The sequence below is a fragment of the Folsomia candida genome, unplaced genomic scaffold (genome assembly GCF_002217175.1).
Source record: "Folsomia candida strain VU population unplaced genomic scaffold, ASM221717v1 Fcan01_Sc019, whole genome shotgun sequence".
In the NCBI taxonomy this organism is placed as follows: Eukaryota; Metazoa; Arthropoda; class Collembola; order Entomobryomorpha; family Isotomidae; genus Folsomia; species Folsomia candida.
In genome coordinates, this window is record NW_019091211.1 from 3,019,938 (window position 1) to 3,045,678 (window position 25,741).

The following is a 25,741-nucleotide window of genomic DNA, read 5'->3' on the forward strand; positions in this document are numbered from 1 at the left end:
TTTTGACAAGTTTTGAAGGAGGAGACCCAAAAAGAGTGAACACCTTCAGAAAAATTGGGTCTCCTCCTTCAAAACTTGCTAAAATCTAGAGTGCATATTTTTAATAAATTGGTACTGATCTGGTCTACAAATGGATCTGATGGAATTTAAAAATAAATTCCCAGAACGGAGAAATGCGTAAATATGTTCAGATTTTTAGACCTGTGACGATGAGTCACCTAATCCTACGTTAAGCCAGGATTGTGGGACGTGGCTTTGCCATCTCGGTTTTCTACGCTGATTGCGTAACGTGATACCTATTTCCTTCACAGGGGCCGTGCATTAATTATGTAACGCAAAAATCGCGATTTTCTAGACCCCTTCCTCAATTCAACATGTGTCACAACATCACTGGAGCCAAAGAATCCCCTCCCCCTCCCGCGTTATGAAATTTTTGCGCCCCTCCCCCCATACTCCTTAAAATCCGATCACACTACGAAAATAGCATCTTGAAACATATCATTTTTAAGCGTCTTTGAAAATTGAGTGTTACCGAAGTTGTTAACCTACGAAGTTTAAAAAAATCATAGCTACCAGATTATAACCATGATGTCTAAGGTTTGCTTCCACAGATTTAGGTCCAAATCCGTATCCTTCATGTCTATGTCTTTGAAGTATTTATTGTTTCATCCTCGTGTATAAAATAAAACATGCGTTCTTCATAGTTAATGTTAATTATTTTTGAAAAATGCTGAATCCACACAAAATTAATATATATAATTGCAATTTCCTATTTCACAAATGTAAATTTACGGATGAAGACCTTAAATTTTACTTTGTAAACCTATTCTACTTATTATTGGGCGATGATCCGCCACCTCCCGCATTTCCCCACTCATTTTTAAATCTTTCAAACATTTCCATAGTTCCAGCTACTCCATCAATTTGATAATTGTTATGCGCAAGAAACCCCGCAAATTGACACATTATTCCCAAATGTGGGAACAGGCGAATAATAGTTGCACAAGTTGCTTTCGTTGTGGGATGATTAGATCCAAATATCTGAACCTGTTTGGTATTCAAGTCTGTCAATATTTTAAAAGCCTCGTTATATTTTCCCTGTTTATAAAGCTCATTTGATAATAAGATCTTAGCGTCTTGCATCAGCGGATGTTCGTCACTGAACGATTCGGATAACTCTGCAACAAGTTCTTCAACCATTTCACCAAGCCAAACGTTCTCTGGATCATTTCCACATAGGCGAAGAAGGCTAAGCTGTGTAGTCCCTTGTTCGATTGTTAACTCGCATTTCATATTAGTATCACGCGACAAAACTTTGTCTTGAATTTGTTCATAAACCTCCCATGCTTCCTGTTCATGACCTGTCCAGGAAAGTCCGAAAAGGTAGAAATTTTCGAGAAGAACAGTCATTTGGTGGTTTTCGCCAAAAACCTTCTTACTAGCAGTGCACAGTTGATGCGCCAATTGCAAGAAGTCAGGAACTGGAGTATGATCGCTTGTAACAACGCCCTTGGATAAAATTTGAAGAATGTTATACCCCGTAGAGATTGTGAGCGGATGATTGATCCCAAGAATTTCAGTCTCCTTCAGGAACAGATAATGATAAAGGTGGTACGCCGCTGAATCTTTGCCGGCAGACCAAAGTGCTTCACAAAATGCATTTCCCATCGTCCAAGTCGCTAAGGTGTAGTCGTCCCATTTTGGCTCTAGCTCACCTCGCAGAGCTAGCATTCTGTGGTAATTTCTTCTTCCTAATTCGTTAGCTTCTAGGTATAAGTGATGCTTATGTAACGTTCGAGTCACCCAGGTCGGGAAGTAGCGAAACTTGCCTATGATTTCGGCATAAGCTTCGCCATATTTCCAAATGCTTGCAATGTGTGGGATGTGAGATTTCGGATTTGACTCGACACCCTTCTCAGCCATATGATGGAAAACTGATAAGACTTTTATTAACCAGGTGTCCTCAATAGGTTTTATTTTCAATCTGATTATCTCCTGGACTAGGCGGTGAACACTGATGGCACGTTTCGAGGGAAGTTTACACATGTTATACTTCCTTAAGAGTATGATAGACCTCTTGATGTCGTCTTCCGGTATGTATCGCAAATTTTCTTGGTGTAAGATCGGGATCATCGATGTCGTCACAAAGTCCACGGGGACATCATCACTTTCGCAATAAGCGAGAAAATCCAGTAATTCGCATGCAACTTGACCAATTCCTTCCACGGCTTGAATAACTTTTAAAGTTGTGTTCCACGTGGACAAAGTCGTGAGAGTATAGTCATGCTTGATATCTTGGATTTCAAACCCCAATAATGTGGCTTTCTCGAGGGTGTAAATTTCCAAATATTTTGCAATACTGAAATCCTCTAAAGTTTCGCTATTTTGTTCACGAATGTAACCCACGGCTTGGTTAATTGCAAGTGGGAAATTTTGCAAAAGTTTGCAGAGTTCGAGCACTACAGTTTCGTCTTTCGAATCCTGAACATCTTCCAGATTTGAAGCGATGAGATGAGCAGCATCTTCTTCTGAGAGGACGTCTAAGGCTACCACGTTTGACCCCGGCAGCACATCTGTGTATCTGGTTGTCAAAATAACCACCGGTTTTAATGGGAAGTAGGAAGTGAAGTTTTTGAAAATAGATTTCATAGGGTCACTAATTTTTTCAATGTTGTCGATAATCAGGAGCCATTCTGTGCCTTTGAAGAATTGATGAATCAGTTTGAAAATATCCGGCAGAGGGAGCTGTTTCTCGTTGTGACTAATTGTCGAAATTTTTAACGTATTTTGCGCGAATTCTACAGCTGATCTGGCAAGTGTATCGTCGTCATCGCCATGAAGCCAGACGACGCTGGTTCCTCTCCTGGTGAAAGTTTGAATTCCGAACTGTTTTGCCAACTCGGACTTTCCCATGCCTCCCATGCCCGTGATGACGATAAATTCTGCCTCAGTGGGACTCCTCTTGGTTAAAATGGTCTCCAAATCGGTCAGATTTTTTTCTCTTCCGTGAAATTTGGTCGCGCTGTCGGAAACATTGTACAGAATAGGAAGGGTTACCCCGGAATTGAAATAATTTTGCAATTTTTCTTTCATTGCCTTCGCATCTGGGCGATCGTTTGGGTTTATTGTTACCATTTCTTGTACAAGTTGGTGCTACGGAGTGAAACTATTTATTAGTCAGCAAATAAAATTATAAATATATGAAGTGGTAAAATATATATTTCGTAAGGTCCCACCTCGAACGCATGCGCATCTTGAAATCCAGCAGGATAAACCTGCAACCTGTTTAACTTATCTATCGTTCCTCGTCTAGTTTTTGGATCCAGGTAGATGAATAATTCAAAAGCGATAATTCCAGCGGCATATATGTCCAGTTTACTGTCAAAGGGGAAGGGATTATTGACATCTCGGAGGTTGTCCGTCTAGAAATATTAGTATACGGAATAAGTAAACATTGAACTAATTACAAATATTTCTTAATTTATGTAAAATTTCTATAAATAATGAATGAATGAATGAATATTTATTGATATCCATTTGAGGCCGCTTACGGGCCCATGAATGTACAGTCATATACAAGCATATATATGTTATCATGAGTTCAAATAAATTGAATGAAGTGCGTGGATATATTCACGCACATTATTTATAGAAATTCCGAATACTAAAAATTATTTATTATTATTATTCAATTTAATTGAATATGTGAACATTGACTATTGAATATTACACAATTAAAAATTTAATAGTCAAGGATCACTGCTTGTACCCTCCATTTTGGAAGAAATTAGTGTCAATCGATCATATATAGATTCAACTAATATAATTTTTTTGTGCTTGTTTTAAAAGATCAGTGACAAAGAATTTACACATTTGCATACCTTTACGGGACATTTATACAGCTCTGTTCCACATTCTCTAGCCTTTCCACTACTATTTTCACTGGAATCCTGGTCGTTTCGCTGCGTATACTCGTCAACAACGTCCTCACTTGTAAGGTCGATACTGGCCAGGCCGAAGTCCCCAATTTTAAGGACCAACTCTTCCTCGATTTCTTGACTATTGTTTTCTGTTTTTGCAGAAAGGAATATATTTTCTGGCTTTAGATCTCTGTGAATAACCCTTTTTGAGTGAATGTACTCCAACCCATTTATAATTTGGGATAGGAAAACCATCACGTTTTTTCTCTCTTCATGTTTGTCCAGCCAAACTCGAAGTGTATGGTTTGGACAGTATTCTTGCTGGAGGTATAAGTGGTAGGGGTTAGGACCGTAAAAACACCTTGAATCGACACACGAGTCCGAACCTGTGTCCACGTCGTCTTTGCTGTCAGGAGATAAATAAATTTTAGAAATTGGACTATTTTGCTGCTCCACTGAAAAAAGTTATTGTTCGAAATATGGTCAAAATTGTCCAATAATGAATTACACTCTTTGAAATTGCATATTAAAGCATAAAAGCGATATTCATATTTGAATCTACCAAAGTGGGATTAATAAGTAATTCAATGTAGTACTACATACATACATAGCTCGGTATCAAAGTTTTATAGCAAATTTTTCTGGACTCAAGTTATTTGTGAACTAAGGATTATACATGTTTGTTTTACATACTATTCTGCGTAGAGAGGATCATTTTCTTCTATCCAGTCTTCCGGGGGACGTTCAATCCAAGCGTTAAAATATCTGACGATATTTTGATGCGTTAAACGAGACAATGTCAAAACCTCGAGCTGTACCGCGTTGTGGTATTTGATTCTAAATAGAGAACAAAAGAAATTTAGTTTGGATGGAAGAACTAATGATTGTGAGATTAATGACAATTAATTGTAACAGATGTACTCTTACAAATCGAGTATTAAAATAATACCAAGTGGTATTAATATGTATATACGTACACATGTGTACCATATGAGTCATATGAATCTACCAAAGTGGTATTAACGTTTATTTAGCTCGGTATTAAAGTTTCATACCGGTGGCAAATTTGTACTGCCCGATATGATTTTAAAACAAAACGATAGCAACTGTAATACCGAGAAATCAATACCTGCCAGACTTTACCAGATTTCTAAGAGTGTAAACTTTTACGTGACTCACTTTTCCGGTAAACTAATCCTTTTTACGGCGTAGAGCATACCATCAATTCCTTTCTTGGCTAGAAAAACGACTCCAAAAGTTCCACTTCCAAGAACACTGATGGGATGAAAATCGACGAGGTATTGAGAAACAAAAGTTGTTGTAAAACTTCCGGAATTTGAAAGCTTGGATGCAGAAGCCGCACAGGAATTGGTTCCGGTTGACATTTGAATATTATGGAAAAATTCTAGGATTAATGCATACGAGATTGGATAAGTTATTACATTAAAAGAATTATAAAGTGTAATTGGATTAAGGATATTCTTCTAATTGTAATGATGCCGTACTTGTTTTATAATTAAGTCCGTAGTAGATATATATTTGAAACAATTTACTATAACAATTTAACAAAACTACTTATTTGATTATATGTAACGTATGCAAATGTTTCAGCTTATTTGAATTTCTCCTGTCGTAGTTATTTAGTAATGGACATACATACATATGTATGTTTTCTTTGCAGCTGTGTTTAATGTGTGGAGAATTTAACTGAATGGGGATGCCATCGAGCTGGATGCGATATACAGCAAAACAAACGGGTTCTACATACCAGCAGAGATATGTAAGTCATCCTCTTACCCATAATGACGCAATGAAGCGTAACATAAGTAGAGATGTGATCATAGATGTGATCAGAGATGTGATCAGAGATGTGATGTGATCATCTCAACTTTAGTGAGGTGTGTCACTTTGTTTGATTCTGATTTGAAATGGCACAAGTTCTTAACCCGACCAAAATCATGGGTTACAATGAGTATTCTGATTTCAGCATTTGATTATTATTGTAGCTAAAAATGCATTCATGCACACATATGTACATACCGTAAATACTCTATTTATAGCCGGGTCTCAAGCCAAAATTTGAAAAATTTAATAAACTTGCCTCTAATTATGACATTCTATTAATTTGTATTCTGAAATACTGCCAGTTATGAATGACCGAAAAAAAATTTGCCGGATCTCAAATAATACCCGGTTATTAATTATAGCCAGATCTGTGCGGAGCTTAGACCCGGCTATAAATAGAGTATTTACGGTATTTAAGTTTCGTTTATACATGATGCTGGTTTACGATAATTTTCTTAGTGGTAGGGTCCCTACCGTAGGGAGCTAATAATTTTTGATAATAACTATATTTATCTATGTATTCATACTTAGGTACATATGTATATACTCGACAATATACATGCATTGTCGGCCGAAAAAGGAGAACATGCCCCCAAAACTACAGTGCTAATGTCCCCATATGTCTCCTCAACTTCCGCCATCACTGTACTAATTGAAGGGTAAATGATTATAAATATTGTTTTTGACAAGTTTTGCTTTACTTTGTCCACTCCACTCCAATTTTGTAGATATACTTGATCAGCTATTCACATAATTTATTGGACCAAATTTATTTGATTGTTTTAAAACGAATGGAAACCAACAACTGACGAAAAGTTCAAATATTTTTTTACCAAAACTTACATATTTATTAATTTAGAATTAAATTTAACATGGGATTTTTTTTCTTTCGACGAATTGGTCATCAATTTTATTGATAATATTGCAAAAATTAATAAACAGTCAGTTTAATATTACCCTAGATTTTACAAATATCTAGGTACACACTATGTATATTAGTTTCGCAATTGATTCTTCATTTTTTGCATTGAGTCAACTTATTTAGGTAAACGTTTATACCTTTTGCTTGCCTGACCAAGAAAAATGCGTGAACTCTAGGTTTCAGTAAATATTAAAGTTATCGATTAAGAACAACGATGATGTGAAAAGACAAAACAATTGCAATCAAAAAGAGTTTAAACATTACAAAAAACCTAATTGCAAATTCTTTATGAGCGAACAGAACCAAACCACAAATTCAACAGTTCTATAAGAGAAAGAAAAATTTTACATTTATGCATGCAATTGGAGACTAAAAACTTCTTTTGTGAATTAGGTAAATTTGAATCGCTGCCAAATTGGACTAATCATATTGGCAGGATTTAAAACAACCAAATTTACTTATTGCAAATTATACAGAACCGAATGGTCAAAATTATTAACAGTTAATTTGCCGAATCTCAAATTCTCATTGTCCAAAAGTTTGGTTTTGGCAACGATCCATAGATCACGTTAAAGATAGCCATACATACATGAATATGTATAACTATTCGTCCTTATCAAACTGCTTATCAAGCTCAACGTACATGTGTATGCATTTAAAGCTGCGTGACGATAGCTTTGTGTACATAAATGCACAAGACATACTTATTATATCACTGTAGCTAAACGATGGAGCGCATCGCCTCAACTTTAATACATATGCATGTAGGGTTGCCGCGGGTAGCGAAAATGCTACCCGTTACCCGACCCGCTACCCGCAGCAGAACTACCCGTACCCGCACGGGTACCCGTGCGGGTACCCGCTACCCGCTACCCGTTATGAGAATTAAGTTAAAAACTAACCAAGCTTCAGAATAAATTTGATTTGATCAATTATTTCTTCGTTTTGGTTTATATGTACTTTGAGATAATGCTATGCAAGTAACGCATGCCATAATTTGCTCGTAGATGTCTTACGTTATTTCCGAAACCAAACTTTTTGGCTTATATTGGATCGTTTTTCAAGTTATACCGGTATTTCTTAGCGATTTATGAACATATGTCAAAAAATTAAGTCACAAAATATGAATTACATGACACTTATTTTTCCGTTGAATGGCCCATTTAGAGGAAACTATTGCTGGGGCAGAGTTCAAAGTCCACCATGGTTTTCGTCCAGTGGAGGAAAAAGACACAGAACACTTACTTAAAAATTGAACTTTGCCGCTAATATTTGTCTTCGAAGGGGCCATTCAACAGAAAGATGAGTATCACGCGATTCCTAATTTTTTACCTGACTTTTTGATATTCGTTGAGCAATCTTGGTATAGCCTGAAAAAGGTTGAGTTGTGAGTTTGATTTTTTCAAATTTTAATTTAGATGAAGTTTTCATTCAAAAAAATTGTCTGCAAATAATTTTTTGCTTTCAATCGGATTCAGGCTTTTCATCTTCAGAGCACAAATTAAAACGTGGTCAGTCTTATAAGACTGACGTCCTTATGTACTTACCCCTAAAGACACACAAATACAAGTCAAATTATTACTTGTATTTTAGGGCAGGCAAACTATGCTTGAGAAACAATAATTGACCATTTTCTGGACGTGAAAAGTATTTGAGGCTGGCATAGGCTTGTGTGGCTTCCGAAACGTGACGCTAGCTATAAACGCTTTTTGCTGGCAAATGACAAATTTTGAAATGGAAAAATAATAAATTGACGCTACTGTTGGTAAATGGACTAACTTGCTGCGAACTTTCTTTGTGAACTGATTTATGTAGAAAATTAAATAAAAACTGAACTACCCGTTACCCGTGCGGGTAGTTCTCACTACCCGCAGGTAACGGGTACCCGCAAGAATCGTGCGGGTATGCGGGTAACGGGTACCCGACCCGTTACCCGCGGCAACCCTATATGCATGCAAATTTATTTCAAACATGAATACATGTACTTGCACTGACTGGGGTTTGGGGGGGAGGTCACATGTAGATACACGTGCATCTAATCAAGTTTGACACTTGGTCGCGTACGCGACCCCTAATCTTTTGTCACCTTGACATTAGCAGAACAAAACAAGCTGGAAATTTGTAAGATACACATGCAAATGTGCATCGAATTTAAAAAACCTTCTTTCAGGTCGAATTAATAGCGACTCCAGGACTAGACTCGTTTAACCAGACCGTCATCTTTCGTATTATGGGGTCATCTCCAATTCCAATTTCCGCGTTTTGCAGTTTTTTAGTGAAGGTTAAAAATTGGGCCACGTTTGATTGAAAAAAACATACATTAGGCCGTAAGATGGTAATATTTTTTACATTTATCATTTCAATAATACTGTCGGAATCCAGATATCCCGACATGTCAACGCAAGTTTCTTGAGTTTCAAGAAATATGTCGAAATCAATAGTCAAAACTACGACGCCGTCTTTCATGGCGTCGAAAATGTCATATATGTCACGAGGTGATAAGCCAGAAGCTTGAAAAGACAGACTGTAGCCAGGTTTTCGACGACGTAAGTTTTCAATTATGCCAGAGGAGACTTCAGAAATGATCAAATTTGGTATTTTCTGGACGTCATCGGGTTGAGTTTCACTTTCTTGTTCTTTCTTGACAGGATCTAATTAAAATAGGAAAAATATGCGCATTAAATTTTCCCTTAAAATTATTAAGCCAGTACCATTCGATCTTGAAATATATAATCCCAATCCCACTGCGGCTGCCAGGACCACGAACAAACAAATTCCAGCAATTTTCCGATGTCGGATGAGTGGTTTACATAAACTAAATACAAATTTTAACGTCGTTATTAGCAAAATGAACGAAAATCTATTGTTTTTAATCTGAGAATTAAACACGTTACGTTGATAATCCATTGGCTTCCATATCTTGATTTTGGGCCTCAATTTCGTCATCATTTTCTGCCATTCGTAGGGGCGTGGTTACCGTGGCGGGTGTTTCAATTTTGAAATGAGTCTTAATTTCTCCTTCAAAATATTTTTTATGTTCAGTACATATTTCAAAGATTCCCTTGATAGATACGTTAGTTTAATTACAATTAAGACAGAAAATATTAACCTGAGCATTTTTTGTATCCCGAATCATCAAGAGATTTTGCAATAACATTTTCAATGGGTGCGGAAGGGTCGTTGAGTGCCACAAATGCCATGGCTCGCGCAAGCTTTGATGGGCTGTATTTGTTAAGAAAAAAAAATTAATGGACACTCAGTTAAATTTTGTTTACATTGATTTATGTACATAGGTATGTATGTACACTTGACTTTAAATTACTCAAGGTTTTAAAAATATCGGATACTTACCATACTAATTAACTGCACTTTTTATGACTTTTACTTGTCCACATCAAGGAAAATTCGTGAAGTTTAGAATTTATTAAGTATTAAAATCCTCGTTGAAGTCCTTAATCGTTATGTTTTAAAATAATTTAAAATTTAACGAAATCAGACTTGGTAATTTCCTATTCCGGGTGAACCGAACCAAACCACACAATTAGAGACTTTGCAGGTAAAACAAAAAATTTGTGGAGTGTATATATGTTTAGAGAGGTATAGGCACCTGTTTGAAATTAATTTAAATCGCTGTCATATTGGACCAATCAGGCAGGATTTAAGACAATTAAATTTGGCAGAATTTAAGAAAAAGTAATTTATACACTGGAAGGTATTCAGAAGTGAATGGCGAAAATTATTCGCAGTTTATTTGCCGGATCCAAAATCTTCACTGTCACGATGGTCGGTCCAGGGATCATGTTGATGATGGCCAAACTATTCACCAGTTATCAAACGGCTTATCAGGCTGCTGTGTAAACCTGCGTGACGCAAGTTTTGTGTGCTACGCGTTTATATACAAATGCAAACCATTGTACCGCTGGTGCTGAAAGGTGGAGCCCACCCGCTTCAACTTGAATGTGCATGTATAGTTTTAAAGTTGTATTTAAAAATAATGCGTATGTATGTATATGTAGCTATAAACAGTAATACTACCGAAGTTTATGTTTATATTGTACCCAGTCCACAAATATTTATTACATTAATATTATCACTGGAACCTAAAGGTGGTAAGTTAGGCATTATGGTAAAGGTGCATAATCATATTGAGATTGATTGATTAACTGCTTTCTGCTTTATTATCTCTCAATTCTTGCAGGCTTCATATAACCCATAGAGTTACGTCATGTTATTTATTAGTAAATATGTATTTGTAATTTACAAATTGTAAATGTGATGACTTGATAAGGTAGATACTTATGTACATAGTATGCGATCATTCCTTCTACTCCACATACATATAAATACATATACCCCTCCGCCAAAATGAGCTGTAAGAAAATATGTACTACTTCCTAGGTATATACATGCAAATATTAATACCATAGCAATTTTAATTTACAAGATTGGTTGAAATTTCCAAATCAAGCTACATATATTCCCTTCTGGTTAAAATTAGATCAGTCTGTTTTCAATTATTAAGCTATTTTAATATCGAGGCTATGTACATATATGTACACTATTTGTCTTAAAACTTTGTCAAGAATTTTTACCGCAAGGTATATTCAACTTTATTTGCATATGAACAAAAATTAATACTAACTTTTTTCTTTAAAAACATATCCAGTAATTTTATCAATAACATTCACATCGATCATTTTTTATAATAAATTCACTATTTTGAAATATATCCATGGCATCTCCACACGATACTTCATTAGCACATTTAACTACACCTAAAGAACTTGAAATAACGCTAAAATTTCTAATTATTCCTAGATCCTCGCTTGTAAACTTATTGCATTCAAACTCAATCTCTTGTAAACAGGGGAATTCAAATATTTCCTGAATTTCTTGATAAACTCTGGGGCAATTTTCAAACTCGACAAATTTTAGATTCGTCACATGTCTAAGTATGATCCCAGTTTTCCTCCCTAAACTCATAAATTGGCCACATCCGTTTTTTGCAATAAATGAAATTGTCCTGATTGAAGGAAATTTATCAAATAAGGCGGTATAATGACTTGGCTGTAAGGAATTGGGATAAACTTGCAAAATTTTTACATTCTCGGGACACACAATTTTAGCAGAATTTACAACAATTTTCACCACGTTGTCATCAATAATTAAGGAATTTTCGCTATATCGACAAAAATTCCAGTTGGCCGATTTCATATTAAGTCTGACATGGTTAGAGTTCCGAGAACTTTCATATGCTAAATTGCATCCGTGGGATGGCGCTTTTGGTACATTTTCAACATTTTTCATCTTAAAAGAAAGGTAAACCGTTAATATTACGAGTAGAAATGCAACTGCTATGATTCCTAAAACAATATGGGAACGTTTCCAGACTGAAATTTCTTTCCCATTTTTATTCCTGACTGGCTTCTTCTCCACGGAGTTGACATGTCCAATATCGGATGTTCTTTGATAGCCTAGTTCACGTGGAGGGATGAGAATCACTTGGAAAAACTCTGCATATTTTTGGCATAGATGAGTAAATAATTATCGAGTTAAATAAGATTTATAGAATCTTTTACCTGAACAATTGATCTCTCCTGACCGTCTTTTACCAATATTTGGCAAATTGACCAACATTGGCTGGGTCACAGGCCCGTTTGTGTTCATGACCTGCGTGGATGTGGGACATATAATTTAATAATCCTGGTTATTATGGAAAACTACGGATGAATATTGGAGGTTCCATTCTAAAACCGGGTCCGCTAGATTCTCCAGCAGGTAAATAAAGAGTGAATCCTTGCAAGTCTTGCCTGGACCTTGATGTGTTAACATGAAGTGTTTTTGTTTATCCAATGGCTTCTGATTTCAATTATCATTTATAAATCATGCATAAGATAAAGTCATACAAACTAGGCAGGTTTGGGCATACTGGTGGTTATGCAGATATGCAGTTATGGCTTTAAGTTAGTCTAAGTTTAATCAGCAAGTATTTTTTTTGATAGTTAATAACGGCCATTGATGATACACTGTTAAAAATCTGGTAGTCAAATATATACTCCGTACTAGTATTGATTTGGTAATAACTTCCAACCGGATTGGTATAACTTTGTTTATGAGTGGCAAAGTTTTCATAAGTACAGCATTACTGAACTATGTATAATGCCCGTTATTACTGAGCTGGTAGAGTGATTGTTATAAGTATCTGGTCCGGCAAGTAATATCTAATTTAAGTATCGTATTTAATTAAGTATCGTATTTATCGTATTTAATTAAGTATCGTATTTATCGTATTTAATTAAGTATCGTATTTATCGTATTTAATTAAGTATCGTATTTATCGTATTTAATTTTCTAAGAGTGTGAATTATACAACTCAACGTGGGATTTGGTAGAAGGTAATGTAACCCATTGTATGTAGCTATTGGGCATTGAATTGTTTATCTACCTGGTATTTCCAGATAAAATGGTGAATGAAAGGGGTGATAATCCATGACCAATGAACCACTTTTGAGTTTTCATATTTAACTACGGAATATATTTTATCTAACGTTATTGATATTTGCATATGTATATATTTACTTATTTAGATGCGCCTTAAATGATGAGCGGTGTGCAAAAAAGATAAATACATATTTTTCATATTAAATTTGCAAACACTGGTCACATCCTGTTGGGACCTCCAATCGAAAGCTAACATCCTTCCAAATCTGAATTCCGCGTGTTTAATATCTCCGGATTAACCTAACTGTATGACGTGTCCAACTATGTATGCACGACTAAGATTTGACCTTAGCAACCCCCAATGACATCAAAATCGATGTTAATGTGAAACCTTTTTAAATATTTATTCATCCAAGGTACTTTGAACAGGCCTATAGTTATTAAGGTATTTGCGAAACAAGAATTATATATATATATGTATATTAAACTAGTTTTATTAGTTAAATTTCAAGTATTAAAAGCATTCCTGATAAACAAGATTAAGCTCGACATGTGATTCTTTACTTGTCAATAGTTCTACCCCAGGATACCGCGTATTCTCATAATGCACATTTTTAAGTGAAGGATACAAAATTTGCAAACTTTTCAGCGTACTAGATAATCCCTCTGTTTCATTTAAATTTGGATGACTACATTCCAAATAAAGGTCTCTAAGGCATGGAAGAACAGCAATATTTGCAATTCGGTTAAACAAATTTTGATCAAATGAAGTATCGACTAAGCGAAGCGACGTAATCGGCACTGATATCTCAGATTTTTTATTGGTGGCTGGCATAGCATTTTTAATTGGTCCAAGTAACGTTAAGCTTTCCAGCATCGGAAGGCTTGCAAGAATCGAGTCAAATTCCCCACTCGTGAAGGGATCAATTTTCACGTTAAGAATTTTAACACACCTTGGACAATTTATGTTCGGTTGGGAATGATTTGTAGGATTTTTTAAATTATTTAAGACTAAGGTGACGGCCTCATTTCCACAAAAATTCCACGTGGGGTCAGCCAAGTCGAGGAGGGCCGCTTTGACGAGGCGCGTTTGATTAGCCAAGTTACAAAATGGAGGCGCTTTTGGCAAATAATTTGTTGTGGGGTCGTAAAGCATTAAAATTACGATGGCAGTTAAGACAAATAATATGCTAAGAAATATGAGAAGACGATATTTCAAGTTGGAAGGCGGGCTCCAGGGTGAGATGAGGTCAGGATCTAAAAGTTTATTTTAAAATGATATAGTTTTAACCTTGTTTGGTTGAAAGGTAAAACAACGTACGTAGTGATTCTTCTCTATTTGTCTTGGTAGATTGGACATTTTGCGGGTTTTTCTTTGTTTCCGGGTGACACGTCGGAGGGGAAAAATTGAAGCCAGTTTTCGTACTTGAGTCGAGTAACTTGTAATCGTACCCACTGGATTCCATGGAGCTCGTTGAGATCGCCAAAACTAAATAGGTAGGCTTCGAACTGTGACTGAAATTGATCTGTGCGCACATCAATTCCAGTCATGGCTTACTTTACAAACTTTACTTTACATCATGAATTTGTTATCTTTTTGTGTATATTCCATAGATAACGATTAGCCAGAAAATTGTACTTATTCACATACTCAACTGTTTGACTATGAATACACATACTTGATCGAAATTCAGTAACTTTACTCCTTGAAACATTGGGCGTACTCACGACAACTTCTTATTTCGCATCGCAACTCATTTAGCTAACTTGCGAAGATAAAAATATTTCTGTCGTGAGTGGATTCGCAAAATATGACTTCGCAAATCTCGCCAATCTCGCAAACCTACTGAAAAACACCTAGATATTTTAGTAGTGTACCCATGGATTTCATTAATTTCTCCTGCTGGCGATGGTGAGGATAAGTTTGCGAAGGAATTTTGCGAAATAAGAACAAGACCAATTACTGGGTAAACTTGCGAAAAAAAATCCCATGGTTTTCCAGCAAAATTTTTGCGAAATCTCGCATATCTCGCAAAACTTCGCAAGTTATGTTGCTATGCTCAATTTGCGAGATATGCGAAATATGCGAAGGTTAACGTGAGTACGCTGATTGTAAATTAAACGAATTTTGGTACTTTATTGGCCAATATATAATAATTGTGTAAGTCATGATGGTATTGCAGAACTTGGTATTTGACCAAGATTTTGAATAATTTCTACAAATGTAATCCTACTACTGGGTTCAATCTCCCAACATGGCAGGATAAGTTGTGTATATCTAAAAGTTTAAATGAAGAAAATATAATGATTTCTGGCATTGAGGCAATTCGCACAGTCCTTGGTAACATTGTAAAACCCGTAAATTCTGTAAAATTTTACAGAATTTTACAAATATTTCTAGGAAAAATTAGTTTAAAATTTCTATGAAGTTACTCAGATCAATGGCGTTTTTTATATTTTGCAAAGTTTGTAAGATTATGTACGCTACAAAACTTACGCATTTTACGAGTTATCAATGCCCGCATAAATGGTGTTTGATAATGCATACATACATTTGACCGTATTTTTAGATGCCAAAAACACCCTGTAGATTTAAATATATTTTGAAATAACTTTCAGAAGAGAGACGAGTCCTGAAAAGTCAAAGGCAGCATGATGCATAATTTGGGTGTGCGGATCTTTGCCCTCCATTATAAGCTACCCATGAAATTCTACCCATTATATGCTACCCGAGATGATCTGCCCCCCATTATATCCTACCCCACCCGTTTTCACTTTCTTCCTGCAAATTAAACCAACATGGATACCCTGTTTTGCGTCGTAATGCAACATAACAGTTACTGTTTATTAACGCAAAATTAGTCAAATAATAAATTCTCAAAAACCGAATCAATACATAAAATCTCGGAAAATCAGTCAATTAATAAATTCTCAAAAAATTAATCAAAACATAAAATTTCGGAAAATCATTTTCATTTTTTGAGAATCTGTTGTTCGACTGATTTTCCGAGATTTTATGTATTGATTCGGTTTTTGAGAATTTATTATTTGACTAATTTTGCGTTAATAAACAGTAACTGTTATGTTGCACTACGACGCAAAACAGGGTATCCATGTTGGTTTAATTTGCAGGAAGAAAGTGAAAACGGGTGGGGTAGGATATAATGGGGGGCAGATCATCTCGGGTAGCATATAATGGGTAGCATTTCATGGGTAGCTTTTAATGGGGGGCAAAGATCCGCAAATCCATAATTTGTGTGCATTTTGGGTATCCCTTTCCAACCTGGAATAAATTTCTGTCTTTCACGTACTAACAAGTAACAAGGCGATGGTGTGAAATGTAGATATCTGTACCACTCCGTTTTGGTTAAAATTTAAAATTACGAAGGTCAACACAACCAACGTTTCTTCTGAGCAATTGTGCAATGGATGGAATAAGTCAAAGTATCTGAGGTCTTGGAAAAATGACCAGGTTGTGCCTAACTGTTAAAGCGCAAGGATCTAAATAATTGCCTTATGTACTGGGTTTCAATGATTAAATATTTATTTATAGATATGTACCACTCCTTTTCTATGTTAATTTGCGTTAAAATCGTTCTCTGAAGGTCTTGTACGTCTTTAAAGTTAAGTATTTGAGTGAGCCTTGCGAAATTAAATTTATGCTTTACTACCTACAAAAGCATGAATCTACCTACATACTTTTGTTTACTGGATGTTTCTGACTTTATAAAAATTAAGGTTGAATTAAAGTTGCGAAGGGTAAATAAATAAATTTTCTACAAAGCAATCAAATCTGACTTACGTGCTATTTAATTATTCACTTGTAGCAAAGTATTATATTCTTTTCTCCATAAGCTAATAGTTTATGAAGAGTAAAATAAATTGATTAATCTGATATTATTTAATATACAACCGAGTTGATCGATTAGAAAGACCTCGTTTGGACCAGTGGCCGCGGAGGCTGGGGGGGGGGGGGTCAGAAGGACAACAATGTCCCCACGGTTGTTCGATGTTCGCATCTGTCCATGTTATATAAACCAGTCCCTCCCCTATCCTACAATGTTAATGTCCTCAGATACCCCCACGGCTTCTGGTTCGGATTAGTTCTAGACGAGACGAGGACGAGAAGTTCGGTACAAATTTCCACCACGATCAGATTGGTGAACTTGTCTGGTCGGCACCTGACAAGTTCAGAAATTTATTTTTAGAAAAATGAAATTCGTGAACACTTTTGGAATTTATTGTGCAATATTCATCTTGGTAAGAATTTTTTTTGAAACTATCATAATTTGAGTACACAAAAAAATATAATGAAATCATTTTAAATGCAGCTAATTGCTCCCGAGAGTAACGGAAAAGTTGAAGCACCTCCGGCGCAGAAATCATGTAAAAAATGGATTTTTAACCTGCTCAGCGTCGTTTTAGACGCGGCGGGACCATGTGTAGAAAAGTCATTAGAAACTCAAAGTCTCGGCCAAGTTGTGACACGAATTTTTGTGAGAAACTAAATAATAAACATTATTAACAATTGATTAACTAATTAATTAACTTAATTATTTAGCTACTGCTTTTAATTAATTGGTTGCATAATTTTTTTAGTGTTTTGTAAAATGCCTCTTAAACGAGTTGGCCGTGGTAAGTAAAGTTCTGCATGATAATTTTATTGGAAATTCAGTATTAAAATAAAACCAAGGGGGTTTCATAGGTATATTTATGACTCTGCCAAAATGGTATTAATAAACAATTTTGTGTAGATAGCTCAGTATAAAGGTTTTACCGTATCGGTAACAAATTTTAATCTTCGGGTATAATTTTAATACCAAGCGGTAGCAACTTTAACACGGAGAAATCAATACCTGCGTGGCTACATTTCTAACAGAGTGAGCATTTGTAGCATTGAATTTAACCTGCTACCACACTGTGACAAATTAAAGCCTAGTTGGCTAACTATTACCACACTCGGTAGTGACATTGGTAACAAAGTTTTGCAACTGAATTATATGAACACATTTTGCAAATTTTCCCCATTTTAAAAATATGATTATCCTTTCAGCTCAACGAGGATGGTGCATTCGATCAATTCAAATCTGCCCTATTCTTTGCGGAAAATTTTCCAGAAACTATACGAAACGAACTAATGCAGAAGGCGGGACCCTGCTTCAAAGTGGCGGGTATATTTCCAAAAACATATATAAATTCACTTCGAGTTAATTTTTTCAGTATTTTTTAGAGGCTTTCAACGGGACAGAATATTACTGCAAATCCTACGCTCCATTTTCGCACTGTGTCGTGACCATCGTTATCCCAGCGATGACGCCCCACGTTCTCGGCTGTTTTGGGACCCGATTCATCACTGCCGGACTAAATGCCGCGTTCGGATTTCTGATTAATCAAACCCGTTCGGACAGATTGGTCGAAATTCGCGGAAAAAATGGGAGACTACGATCCCCGAATAACAGGACACTGAAAATGCTCACCACCGCCAAACCGAAGTTAGATAAGAGGAAGGGTTTACGGACTTGAGAAAAAACGTAGTAAGACGAAAATATGTATGTATAGTTGTTATTATTAAACGAATAACAGTAAATATGTAGGAAATTATACATTTTCTGAATTTGAATTTTTCATAGAAACTAGTTTATTAAAATTGAAACAAGTATTTTGCGAAACTCGATCAGTAATTGCTTATAGCGATATTCATAGTTTTCTATTATAAAAATATAAACTATTACATATTCTATTACATAAACATTAATTACAACGTTCCTTACTTCTAATCCTGAGGTTGGCATGCTCTTCGGTATGAGTTTTGACACATACTTATGTTCCTGGAAAGTCCTCCAAGTCAATTTCCTCTGGCAAAAATAACACTCATACATATTGCTTCCTATTTATTATGGACAAATTCCACGTAGTTTTTGGGGGGGCCTTGTGTCTCAAGTCTTCTCAGAGGTACCCAACATTCAAAGCGTTTGTAGTCCTTAATATGGGCAACATTCTGTGAAATTTAGGAAATTTATTAATTGACCGAATATTTAATTTAGTTGCCGTCCATTATTCCAAGACACCCTCTGTGTTAATGATTTAACACATAAATATGCACATTCATACCTGATGAAGTACTAATTTTCTTTTAGAATAAAAATCCTCGCCGCAATATTGACAAGTGGACACCTTTTCTCCAGTGTGTATCCCACAGGGGTGGGCAAGATACTTTGGTCGTAAGATACAAGATACAAGATAAGATACTCTCGAAGACAAGATATAAGATACAAGATAAAAGATACATCTTGTTCAAGTACACAAGATACAAGATACAAGATACTTTCCTAAAAATTAAGTATTCAAGATAAAAGTACAAGATATGTATCTTAAGATACTTTTACATTAGATAAGATACTTCCCTTTTTAGCCTGGTATTCATGCTGAATTAGTCATGTTTAATAATTTAAACGAAAAAATCTAGCTAATACTAAATTTAAAATCGTTATGTAATCACCTTACAAATTTTGTTGCAAGTGCCTACGTGTCGAAAAATTTCGAAAAACTATATAGACCTATACCATACCTAACATACTTAACCCTATAGTGTCTATAATATCCAAGTTCACGTGGATTTATAATATTTATAATCATACTTTATTCAATATACATCAATTAAGCGTAGGTACATATCACGTACATAATACTGTGCAACGTATGCACATATGCACATGTATGTACACATGAATATATGTCTATATCTACATATGTATGTATGTATGTATTTACCAGTTGTGTCACAAATTGGTAAAACATAAAGTAAAAATTCACCACACTCTGGTTACGACAAATTCATGGTCAAATTGACCGATAGTAGCAAGAAATTGACTTAATTTGTCGGAATTTTTGAAAAAAAGTATCTTGTATCTTGTCAACTATCTAAGATACTTTTCTGACAGTCGTATCTAGATAAGATACTTACACAAGATACTTTTCGATTGTCTAAAAGATACAATATATAAGATACAAGATACTTCTGTGATCAGGCAACGAAGATACAAGATAAAGATACTATCTTGTATCTTCTATCTTTTATCTTGTATTTTGACAAAGTATTTTGCCCACCCCTGGTATCCCAATGTGATCCTCCAAACTGATTAGCGTGGGACACGATTTCTTGCAAAATAGAACTCCAACGAATCCAACCCCTTCGCAAGATGTATTTTAGCGGGATTACATTTCCGAACATGTCCATTTAAATATTCAATTTCTAAAAAGGTCTCCCCACAAGTTCCCTCAGTACACGGGATTCTCTCCAGTTTCGAAACCTTCACACCTTTTCGACACACATGAAACTTTTCCAAACAATATTTCCTCATTCGTTTCCCACACCGTTCACACTGCACGAACGGATCGCTGCATGTTTTCACATGCGCATTGAGCGCCCTCGTCGATCCCAAAACTGCTGTACACAAATTATTCGGACAACTAAAAGTGGCCCGATTATGAACCGATGACACGTGGTCATGTAGGCTGGATTTCTTCAGAAATGTAGCCGTGCACAGGGAACAATGCAACAAAATTCTGCTTTCTTCGGCTACGTGCCTTGTTTTCTGATGCTCTTTAAGACCGGAAGTGCTCGTGTACGAACTTTCACACAAATCACACTTGTACGGTTTCTCTTTTAAGTGCCCTCTCAAATGCAGTTTTAAGTGTTCCCTCGTCCTAAAAGTTTTGACACATAGGTTACACGGGAACGGTTTATGGTCCGGATTTTCATGTTGCTGTTCCATATGCTTTTTTAGGTAGGACTTGGTCACCATAGTTTTCCTTTCGGGGGAAGGTGGATTTCTTTATGTACTTTTAAACTGCCGGAAAATCTGAAGGTTTTCCCGCATCCGGCGTGGTCACACTTAAATGGACGACTCCGACTATTGTGGACGTTAGTATTGTGAATACGGAGTAAATTCTTTGTCCCAAAATATTTTAAGCAGGGCTCACATTTAAACGGTTTTAGTCCGTCGTGGTTCCAAGAAATGTGTCGGTTGAGCTCGGGCCGGGAAAAATATTGTTTATCACAATTTTCCCTTGGACAGTGGTTCTTTCTCTCTTTTAAGTGCACATACCGCTCATGGACGCGCAAATGGGCGTACGAATTAACCACTTCGCCCCTATAACGACTATGTGGCGTATTTGACCTTTACGCCGAATACGACTATGTGGCGTAAGTTCCCTTGGCTCCGAAATACGACGATGTGTCGTATTGACCCTTGACAACGGAAACGACCATGTGGCGTATTTTCCGTTCCCACCGGCCTACGACTATGTGTCGTATTCGAAAAAAATTAGGTCATTGCTCTTCCAAGTATAGTTTTGAGTCAACAATCCGCCATTTGGGCGGGAAGATGAATTGCCTCTTCAGAACCAAATGTTATAAAGGGAGGTAAAAACAATTTATAGCTAACTGGCTATTTCTAGCTAACACGCCCAGTTTTGAAAACTGCTGTTGCATGGAATTTTCGTCCCATATTTCAACAGCGCTTTCAGATAAAATTAGTGAAATTGTTTTTCTCGGATTTAGAACGCCCCAACGACATTTTTGGCGGGAAAACTAACCACTGGAGCCGATGAAATCTCGTTGGGCGGGAAAATTAAGAGATTGCCTGGAAAGTAGCATATAATTTTCCCGTTAAAATTGAGTTATATTCAAAATGCGCTAAAGTATGCTTTCGAACAGTTCATGCTATAATTATTCATTACAACTGCTATCAATTTAAAGTCACGGTAAGAAAACGTTTGTTTTCCCGCCCTAAGTATGCGTAAATTCTATGCATGTTAGATGAACAAAAAGCAATTTTTACACATTTTAGGCTAATCACAAAATTATTTATAGCCGATGTCACGAATTGAAAGCAATATTTGCTGTTTAATTTTCCCGCCCAAATCGGCATCTGGGGCCTTTGAGGCGCGATAATCGATTTTTGTGAATATATGTACTATTATGCACTTATTAATCAATGTTTGTGCAACTTTCCATGCAATTACAATCATTTTTAAATTCGGCGTGTTGGCTATTTTCGGCTATAAACATTAGTGGTTCGCAAAAATGCCCAAAGGCAAATTACAACTCAAAATCCGTTCCCAAATGGTTATTCGCATCAACTTTCATAAAAAAGTGTCCAGAATAATTCAGGTGGGAACACCATTTTTCAATTCATCTCCCAGTAATTAACGTCATACAGTAGGTGAAAATTTCGGGGTCAAGGGAAGAAAAAATTCGCCGTTACTAGGGGTGAAAGGTATGAAAATATTCGTCTCTCAGGGGTGAAGTGGTTAAACGTTTTGGGGCACGATTTGCACCCGAATTCGGCACGTTGTTCGGGCGGAAGGTGACATTTTTTATGATTCATTAGTGACACCGACCAACCAAATGATTTTTCGCAGGTGTCACATTTGTGGGATTTTTCGTTTAAATGTTTCGCCGTTAAGTGTTCGCGTAGGTAGGACATGGAATACAACGGGTGCTGGCAGAATGGGCAGGGAAACTCCTTAGGAACGAAGAGAGAATTGGGATCATGTCGTTTTTTATGTGATTTAAATTGTGATTCGTCTAAAAATTGTTTGGGGCAGTGGGAACATTTGTAGATTTGTCGTTCACTTAGGGGGAGGTGGGTTGGAAACGAAGCTACGCCAAGTTCTATGTGGCACAGGTCACACTTTATTCGAGAGTTTTCACTGTGAAGCATACGTTTGTGGGAGCGGAATTCCTGCCGTGACTTGTACACTTTTCCGCAGTTGGGTTCCGAGCACTTGTAGACTTTAGGGTTTTCTGACATTTTGAAGGTATGGGGAATAATACGTTTTAACTTAATATGGAAATTTTGTATGGAAATATTGGAAACTGGTTTTAATATATTAACTTATTTGTGGACGTGGTTATGCTCTGAAGCCTACCATATAACTAAAACGAAGTTAGGGTGAGAAGGTGTTAAATGGGAAGGTCGAAATTAAGGATATTTTTAGCGTATATTTGAGCATCTACCTGAACCCATGCGAAGAAGTTGACTCGAAGACTTCGAGTCTCGAAGAGTATATTTACATATGTATGTATGAGCATACATAGCAAGAGCTTTTTTGTTAGCACGGAGTGAGGTTTGTCTGGAAATATATTTATGTACTGCAAAAAGGTTACAATGCAGAAAGGATAAATTGAAACACATTTATGCAAATGGCTTTAAAAGGGAAACGAGACCTGAAAAGTCAAAGGCACGCAGACACCAAACTTTTGTGTATTTTGGGAATCCTTTTCTAACCTGGAATAAACTTCTGTCCTCTACGTATCACATTCTTTGAGAAGATTTTCCTGCCATTTCAGACCTGATTTTTCGAAACATTTGTTTAAAAAATATTGTTTCTTTTGAATTTATACTTATAAAATTTTTTATTTTGGTCTTGGGATTTTTTAAAACTTAGAAACATGAGAAAAATTCTACCGTGTGGTATGTATCACTATAGAAGTTGGCTTGCGGGGGTAACAAATAGCCTCCGCTGTCGGTAATATTTTTATTTACCGTGTTGACATTGTGCAGTGAGCAGGATTTAGCCTCTCCCGATATGTTACCCTTCATTGGCATGGAAGAGAAATACAAGATCTCTCATATATGCTTCATTGGTAAATTATTGCCGAAAACGTAGAATTGCATAGTACCAACGCTGGTAAAAATCATATCAAAAATTCTTGGCGAGTGTATGTTTATTTTAGCAATTGACACGAGAAATAACTTCAGAGAATTTGTAAGGACAGATTATGTGGGAAAAGATAAAGGCATATCAGATTAGATAAGGCGACAGTGAATGAAGTGGAATGGATGAATCTGATATATCGTAATATGTAATTGATCATATTTTAAGCGATCAACTGTGAGACGAATAATTTGAACAAATTATCTTTCCCTTCGATTTTCTTTGACACAACAACACCATTTTCGTGGCGTTCTTAATTACACATAATTATTCTGATACAAAATGGGGGGGCACATGTTGTTGCGGGTGTTGCTCAGTTGCCACGGGAACGGCGATTATAGCAATTTTAAACACAGTAATATTTTCATTACTTTTTTCATATTTTATAAACAACTGCACATGTTCTACTATTTTTTGAACCTATGTATTGCAGATCGCGGGTGTTCAACAAATTATACACAACTCGTTAACTGCAAATATCATGATTTTTCATCCGGATCAACTCCCTGAAGAAACCAACGCTTATTTTAAGGAATATCGTTCGTACCTTAATTACTTAATTAAGCAAATCTATAAGGTTTTAACAGCATGCATCTAGAATAAATATTTTTATTACTTGATTATTATGTATTACAGCCACACTCTTCATATTATTGCAATTTTGTGCCGTATTCATGACATCGGTTAGCACAATCTTGTCCGCTATTCTCTTCCAAGGATACAGGACGGTAATCGCTTTGATAAGCTTTTTTGATAAAACGAACTCTAAATAGTTTAGTCACCAGATATGTATATAGTTTTTTAACGTATTTATTATCTATATTTCAGAGGAACGTTCGACTCTGTTTGCCCTGGTTATATTGGACCTATTTTTTCATTGGATTAATGGCAATTATCATGGCCGTCCTCGCCTGTTTACTTGCATTTTATGCAATATTTGCTGCCGCATTGCTATGCGTACTGATTATTGGTAGTGTTTTGGGGGTTGTGTTATACTTTGTGCTGGTGGTACAACGATTTGTTGATGAGTTGAGAGGAGATCAGAAGTCAAAAGAAAATAGGAAACGTAATTGAGGACAAAGGATGTTGACGTTTGAAGTTCAGAATAGATATTTAATGTGGTGAACATTCATATTCCGAAATGTGTAAATATGTAAATAAGGTCGATTCGAATAAAAGAATTATTAGATGTTCCTTCACTATTTTAAACATGAGAATGATTTAAACACATTTTGCGGAATTTATGTACATACATGTCCAAGCTCTGGTAATTACCCAACCTGACCGTAGATGGTCAATTTTTTATCGATCTTCAAACCTAATTTCTAATTTAAAGCCAAAATGGACAATTCTGTTCAAAATGTCCAGAGGGCGGATATATATGTATGTACGTAAATTCCGCAATATATGCATGTAATACATATGTGCTCAAAAAACCTGAAAATATGAACATGAAAAATTGTTTTCAACTTGAATTTTCTACAATATTTATGAAATATAATTTTGAGGAAACCTTAATTTATGAATGAAGAAAAATATTTTTACATAAAAACTTCGAAATATCTACTAGATGGGATGTCAGTTTTAGTACGATCTGATTTGGTATGAAAAAGTTATAAATAATGTCCGACGTCTGGTAATTATACGCCGTAATAAAATATTTTCCCATACGACGTACTCTTTATACTATGGTACAGATGTCAAGAACATCTTTGCATATTGTCGCGAAGTTGACAAATAAATTTAGGCGAATAAGGACAACCTCACAAAATTGAGTTTAATGCCATAATAAACATTAAATCGAACTGGTTTCCCTGTCATCTTGTTTCAAAATGTGGTCACATTATTCTACTCCGAGACATGTCTTGTTTACCCATCGTGTCTGTGG

At 35.9% G+C, this 25,741-nt stretch overlaps 4 protein-coding genes and 2 long non-coding RNA genes across 7 annotated transcripts; 1 reads left to right on the plus strand and 5 right to left on the minus strand.

Annotated features, from left to right (window-relative positions):
- Nucleotides 1-451: 451 nt before the first annotated feature.
- Nucleotides 452-5,600, minus strand: LOC118438261. Its single transcript, XM_035858177.1, has 6 exons — nucleotides 5,426-5,600; nucleotides 5,100-5,325; nucleotides 4,614-4,757; nucleotides 3,882-4,326; nucleotides 3,237-3,422; nucleotides 452-3,153 (listed from the first exon to the last, which is right to left on the minus strand). Exons 2-6 carry the CDS (start codon nucleotides 5,303-5,305, stop codon nucleotides 829-831), a joined length of 3,306 nt encoding a protein of 1,101 aa, XP_035714070.1. The 5' UTR covers nucleotides 5,306-5,325; nucleotides 5,426-5,600; the 3' UTR covers nucleotides 452-828.
- Nucleotides 5,601-6,643: 1,043 nt separating this feature from the next.
- Nucleotides 6,644-10,316, minus strand: LOC118438339. The gene is made up of 5 exons (XM_035858321.1): nucleotides 10,039-10,316; nucleotides 9,797-9,909; nucleotides 9,582-9,705; nucleotides 9,399-9,502; nucleotides 6,644-9,338 (listed from the first exon to the last, which is right to left on the minus strand). The coding sequence occupies exons 2-5, from the start codon at nucleotides 9,885-9,887 to the stop codon at nucleotides 8,854-8,856; spliced, it is 804 nt and encodes a 267-aa protein (XP_035714214.1). The 5' UTR covers nucleotides 9,888-9,909; nucleotides 10,039-10,316; the 3' UTR covers nucleotides 6,644-8,853.
- A 552-nt stretch (nucleotides 10,317-10,868) lies between these two features.
- On the minus strand, nucleotides 10,869-12,488 carry LOC118438254. Its single transcript, XM_035858169.1, has 2 exons — nucleotides 12,267-12,488; nucleotides 10,869-12,200 (listed from the first exon to the last, which is right to left on the minus strand). The coding sequence occupies exons 1-2, from the start codon at nucleotides 12,352-12,354 to the stop codon at nucleotides 11,362-11,364; spliced, it is 927 nt and encodes a 308-aa protein (XP_035714062.1). The 5' UTR covers nucleotides 12,355-12,488; the 3' UTR covers nucleotides 10,869-11,361.
- A 1,023-nt stretch (nucleotides 12,489-13,511) lies between these two features.
- Nucleotides 13,512-14,732, minus strand: LOC110857776. The gene is made up of 2 exons (XM_022106390.2): nucleotides 14,450-14,732; nucleotides 13,512-14,385 (listed from the first exon to the last, which is right to left on the minus strand). The coding sequence occupies exons 1-2, from the start codon at nucleotides 14,664-14,666 to the stop codon at nucleotides 13,643-13,645; spliced, it is 960 nt and encodes a 319-aa protein (XP_021962082.2). The 5' UTR covers nucleotides 14,667-14,732; the 3' UTR covers nucleotides 13,512-13,642.
- A 4,009-nt stretch (nucleotides 14,733-18,741) lies between these two features.
- Nucleotides 18,742-20,273, minus strand: LOC118438328. Of its 2 annotated transcripts, XR_004836695.1 has the most exons (3): nucleotides 20,236-20,273; nucleotides 19,240-19,341; nucleotides 18,742-19,126 (listed from the first exon to the last, which is right to left on the minus strand). It is a non-coding gene; the product is annotated as an uncharacterized LOC118438328 (long non-coding RNA). The 2 variants fall into 2 exon arrangements; XR_004836694.1 differs by lacking the exon at nucleotides 20,236-20,273 and having other exon boundaries at nucleotides 19,240-19,710.
- A 3,186-nt stretch (nucleotides 20,274-23,459) lies between these two features.
- On the plus strand, nucleotides 23,460-25,053 carry LOC110857923. Its single transcript, XR_002548715.2, has 4 exons — nucleotides 23,460-24,208; nucleotides 24,287-24,392; nucleotides 24,490-24,581; nucleotides 24,682-25,053. It is a non-coding gene; the product is annotated as an uncharacterized LOC110857923 (long non-coding RNA).
- Nucleotides 25,054-25,741: the final 688 nt, after the last annotated feature.

What these genes read in the sequence shown, in the direction of transcription:
- LOC118438261 (XM_035858177.1), bottom strand. Translation starts at nt 5,305, where the DNA reads ATGTCAACCGGAACCAATTCCTGTGCGGCTTCTGCATCCAAGCTTTCA. An exon ending in TGTATAAATGTCCCGTAAAG is followed by an intron (nt 3,423 to 3,881) that starts GTATGCAAATGT and finishes TAATATTTCTAG; the next exon opens with ACGGACAACCTCCGAGATGT. An exon ending in AAGATGCGCATGCGTTCGAG is followed by an intron (nt 3,154 to 3,236) that starts GTGGGACCTTAC and finishes TTCACTCCGTAG; the next exon opens with CACCAACTTGTACAAGAAAT.
- LOC110857776 (XM_022106390.2), bottom strand. Translation starts at nt 14,666, where the DNA reads ATGTGCGCACAGATCAATTTCAGTCACAGTTCGAAGCCTACCTATTTA. An exon ending in AAATAGAGAAGAATCACTAC is followed by an intron (nt 14,386 to 14,449) that starts GTACGTTGTTTT and finishes ATAAACTTTTAG; the next exon opens with ATCCTGACCTCATCTCACCC.
- LOC118438254 (XM_035858169.1), bottom strand. Translation starts at nt 12,354, where the DNA reads ATGAACACAAACGGGCCTGTGACCCAGCCAATGTTGGTCAATTTGCCA. An exon ending in AGGAGAGATCAATTGTTCAG is followed by an intron (nt 12,201 to 12,266) that starts GTAAAAGATTCT and finishes AAAAATATGCAG; the next exon opens with AGTTTTTCCAAGTGATTCTC.
- LOC118438339 (XM_035858321.1), bottom strand. Translation starts at nt 9,887, where the DNA reads ATGGCATTTGTGGCACTCAACGACCCTTCCGCACCCATTGAAAATGTT. An exon ending in GGGATACAAAAAATGCTCAG is followed by an intron (nt 9,706 to 9,796) that starts GTTAATATTTTC and finishes AATATTTTGAAG; the next exon opens with GAGAAATTAAGACTCATTTC. An exon ending in GAAGCCAATGGATTATCAAC is followed by an intron (nt 9,503 to 9,581) that starts GTAACGTGTTTA and finishes ATTTGTATTTAG; the next exon opens with TTTATGTAAACCACTCATCC.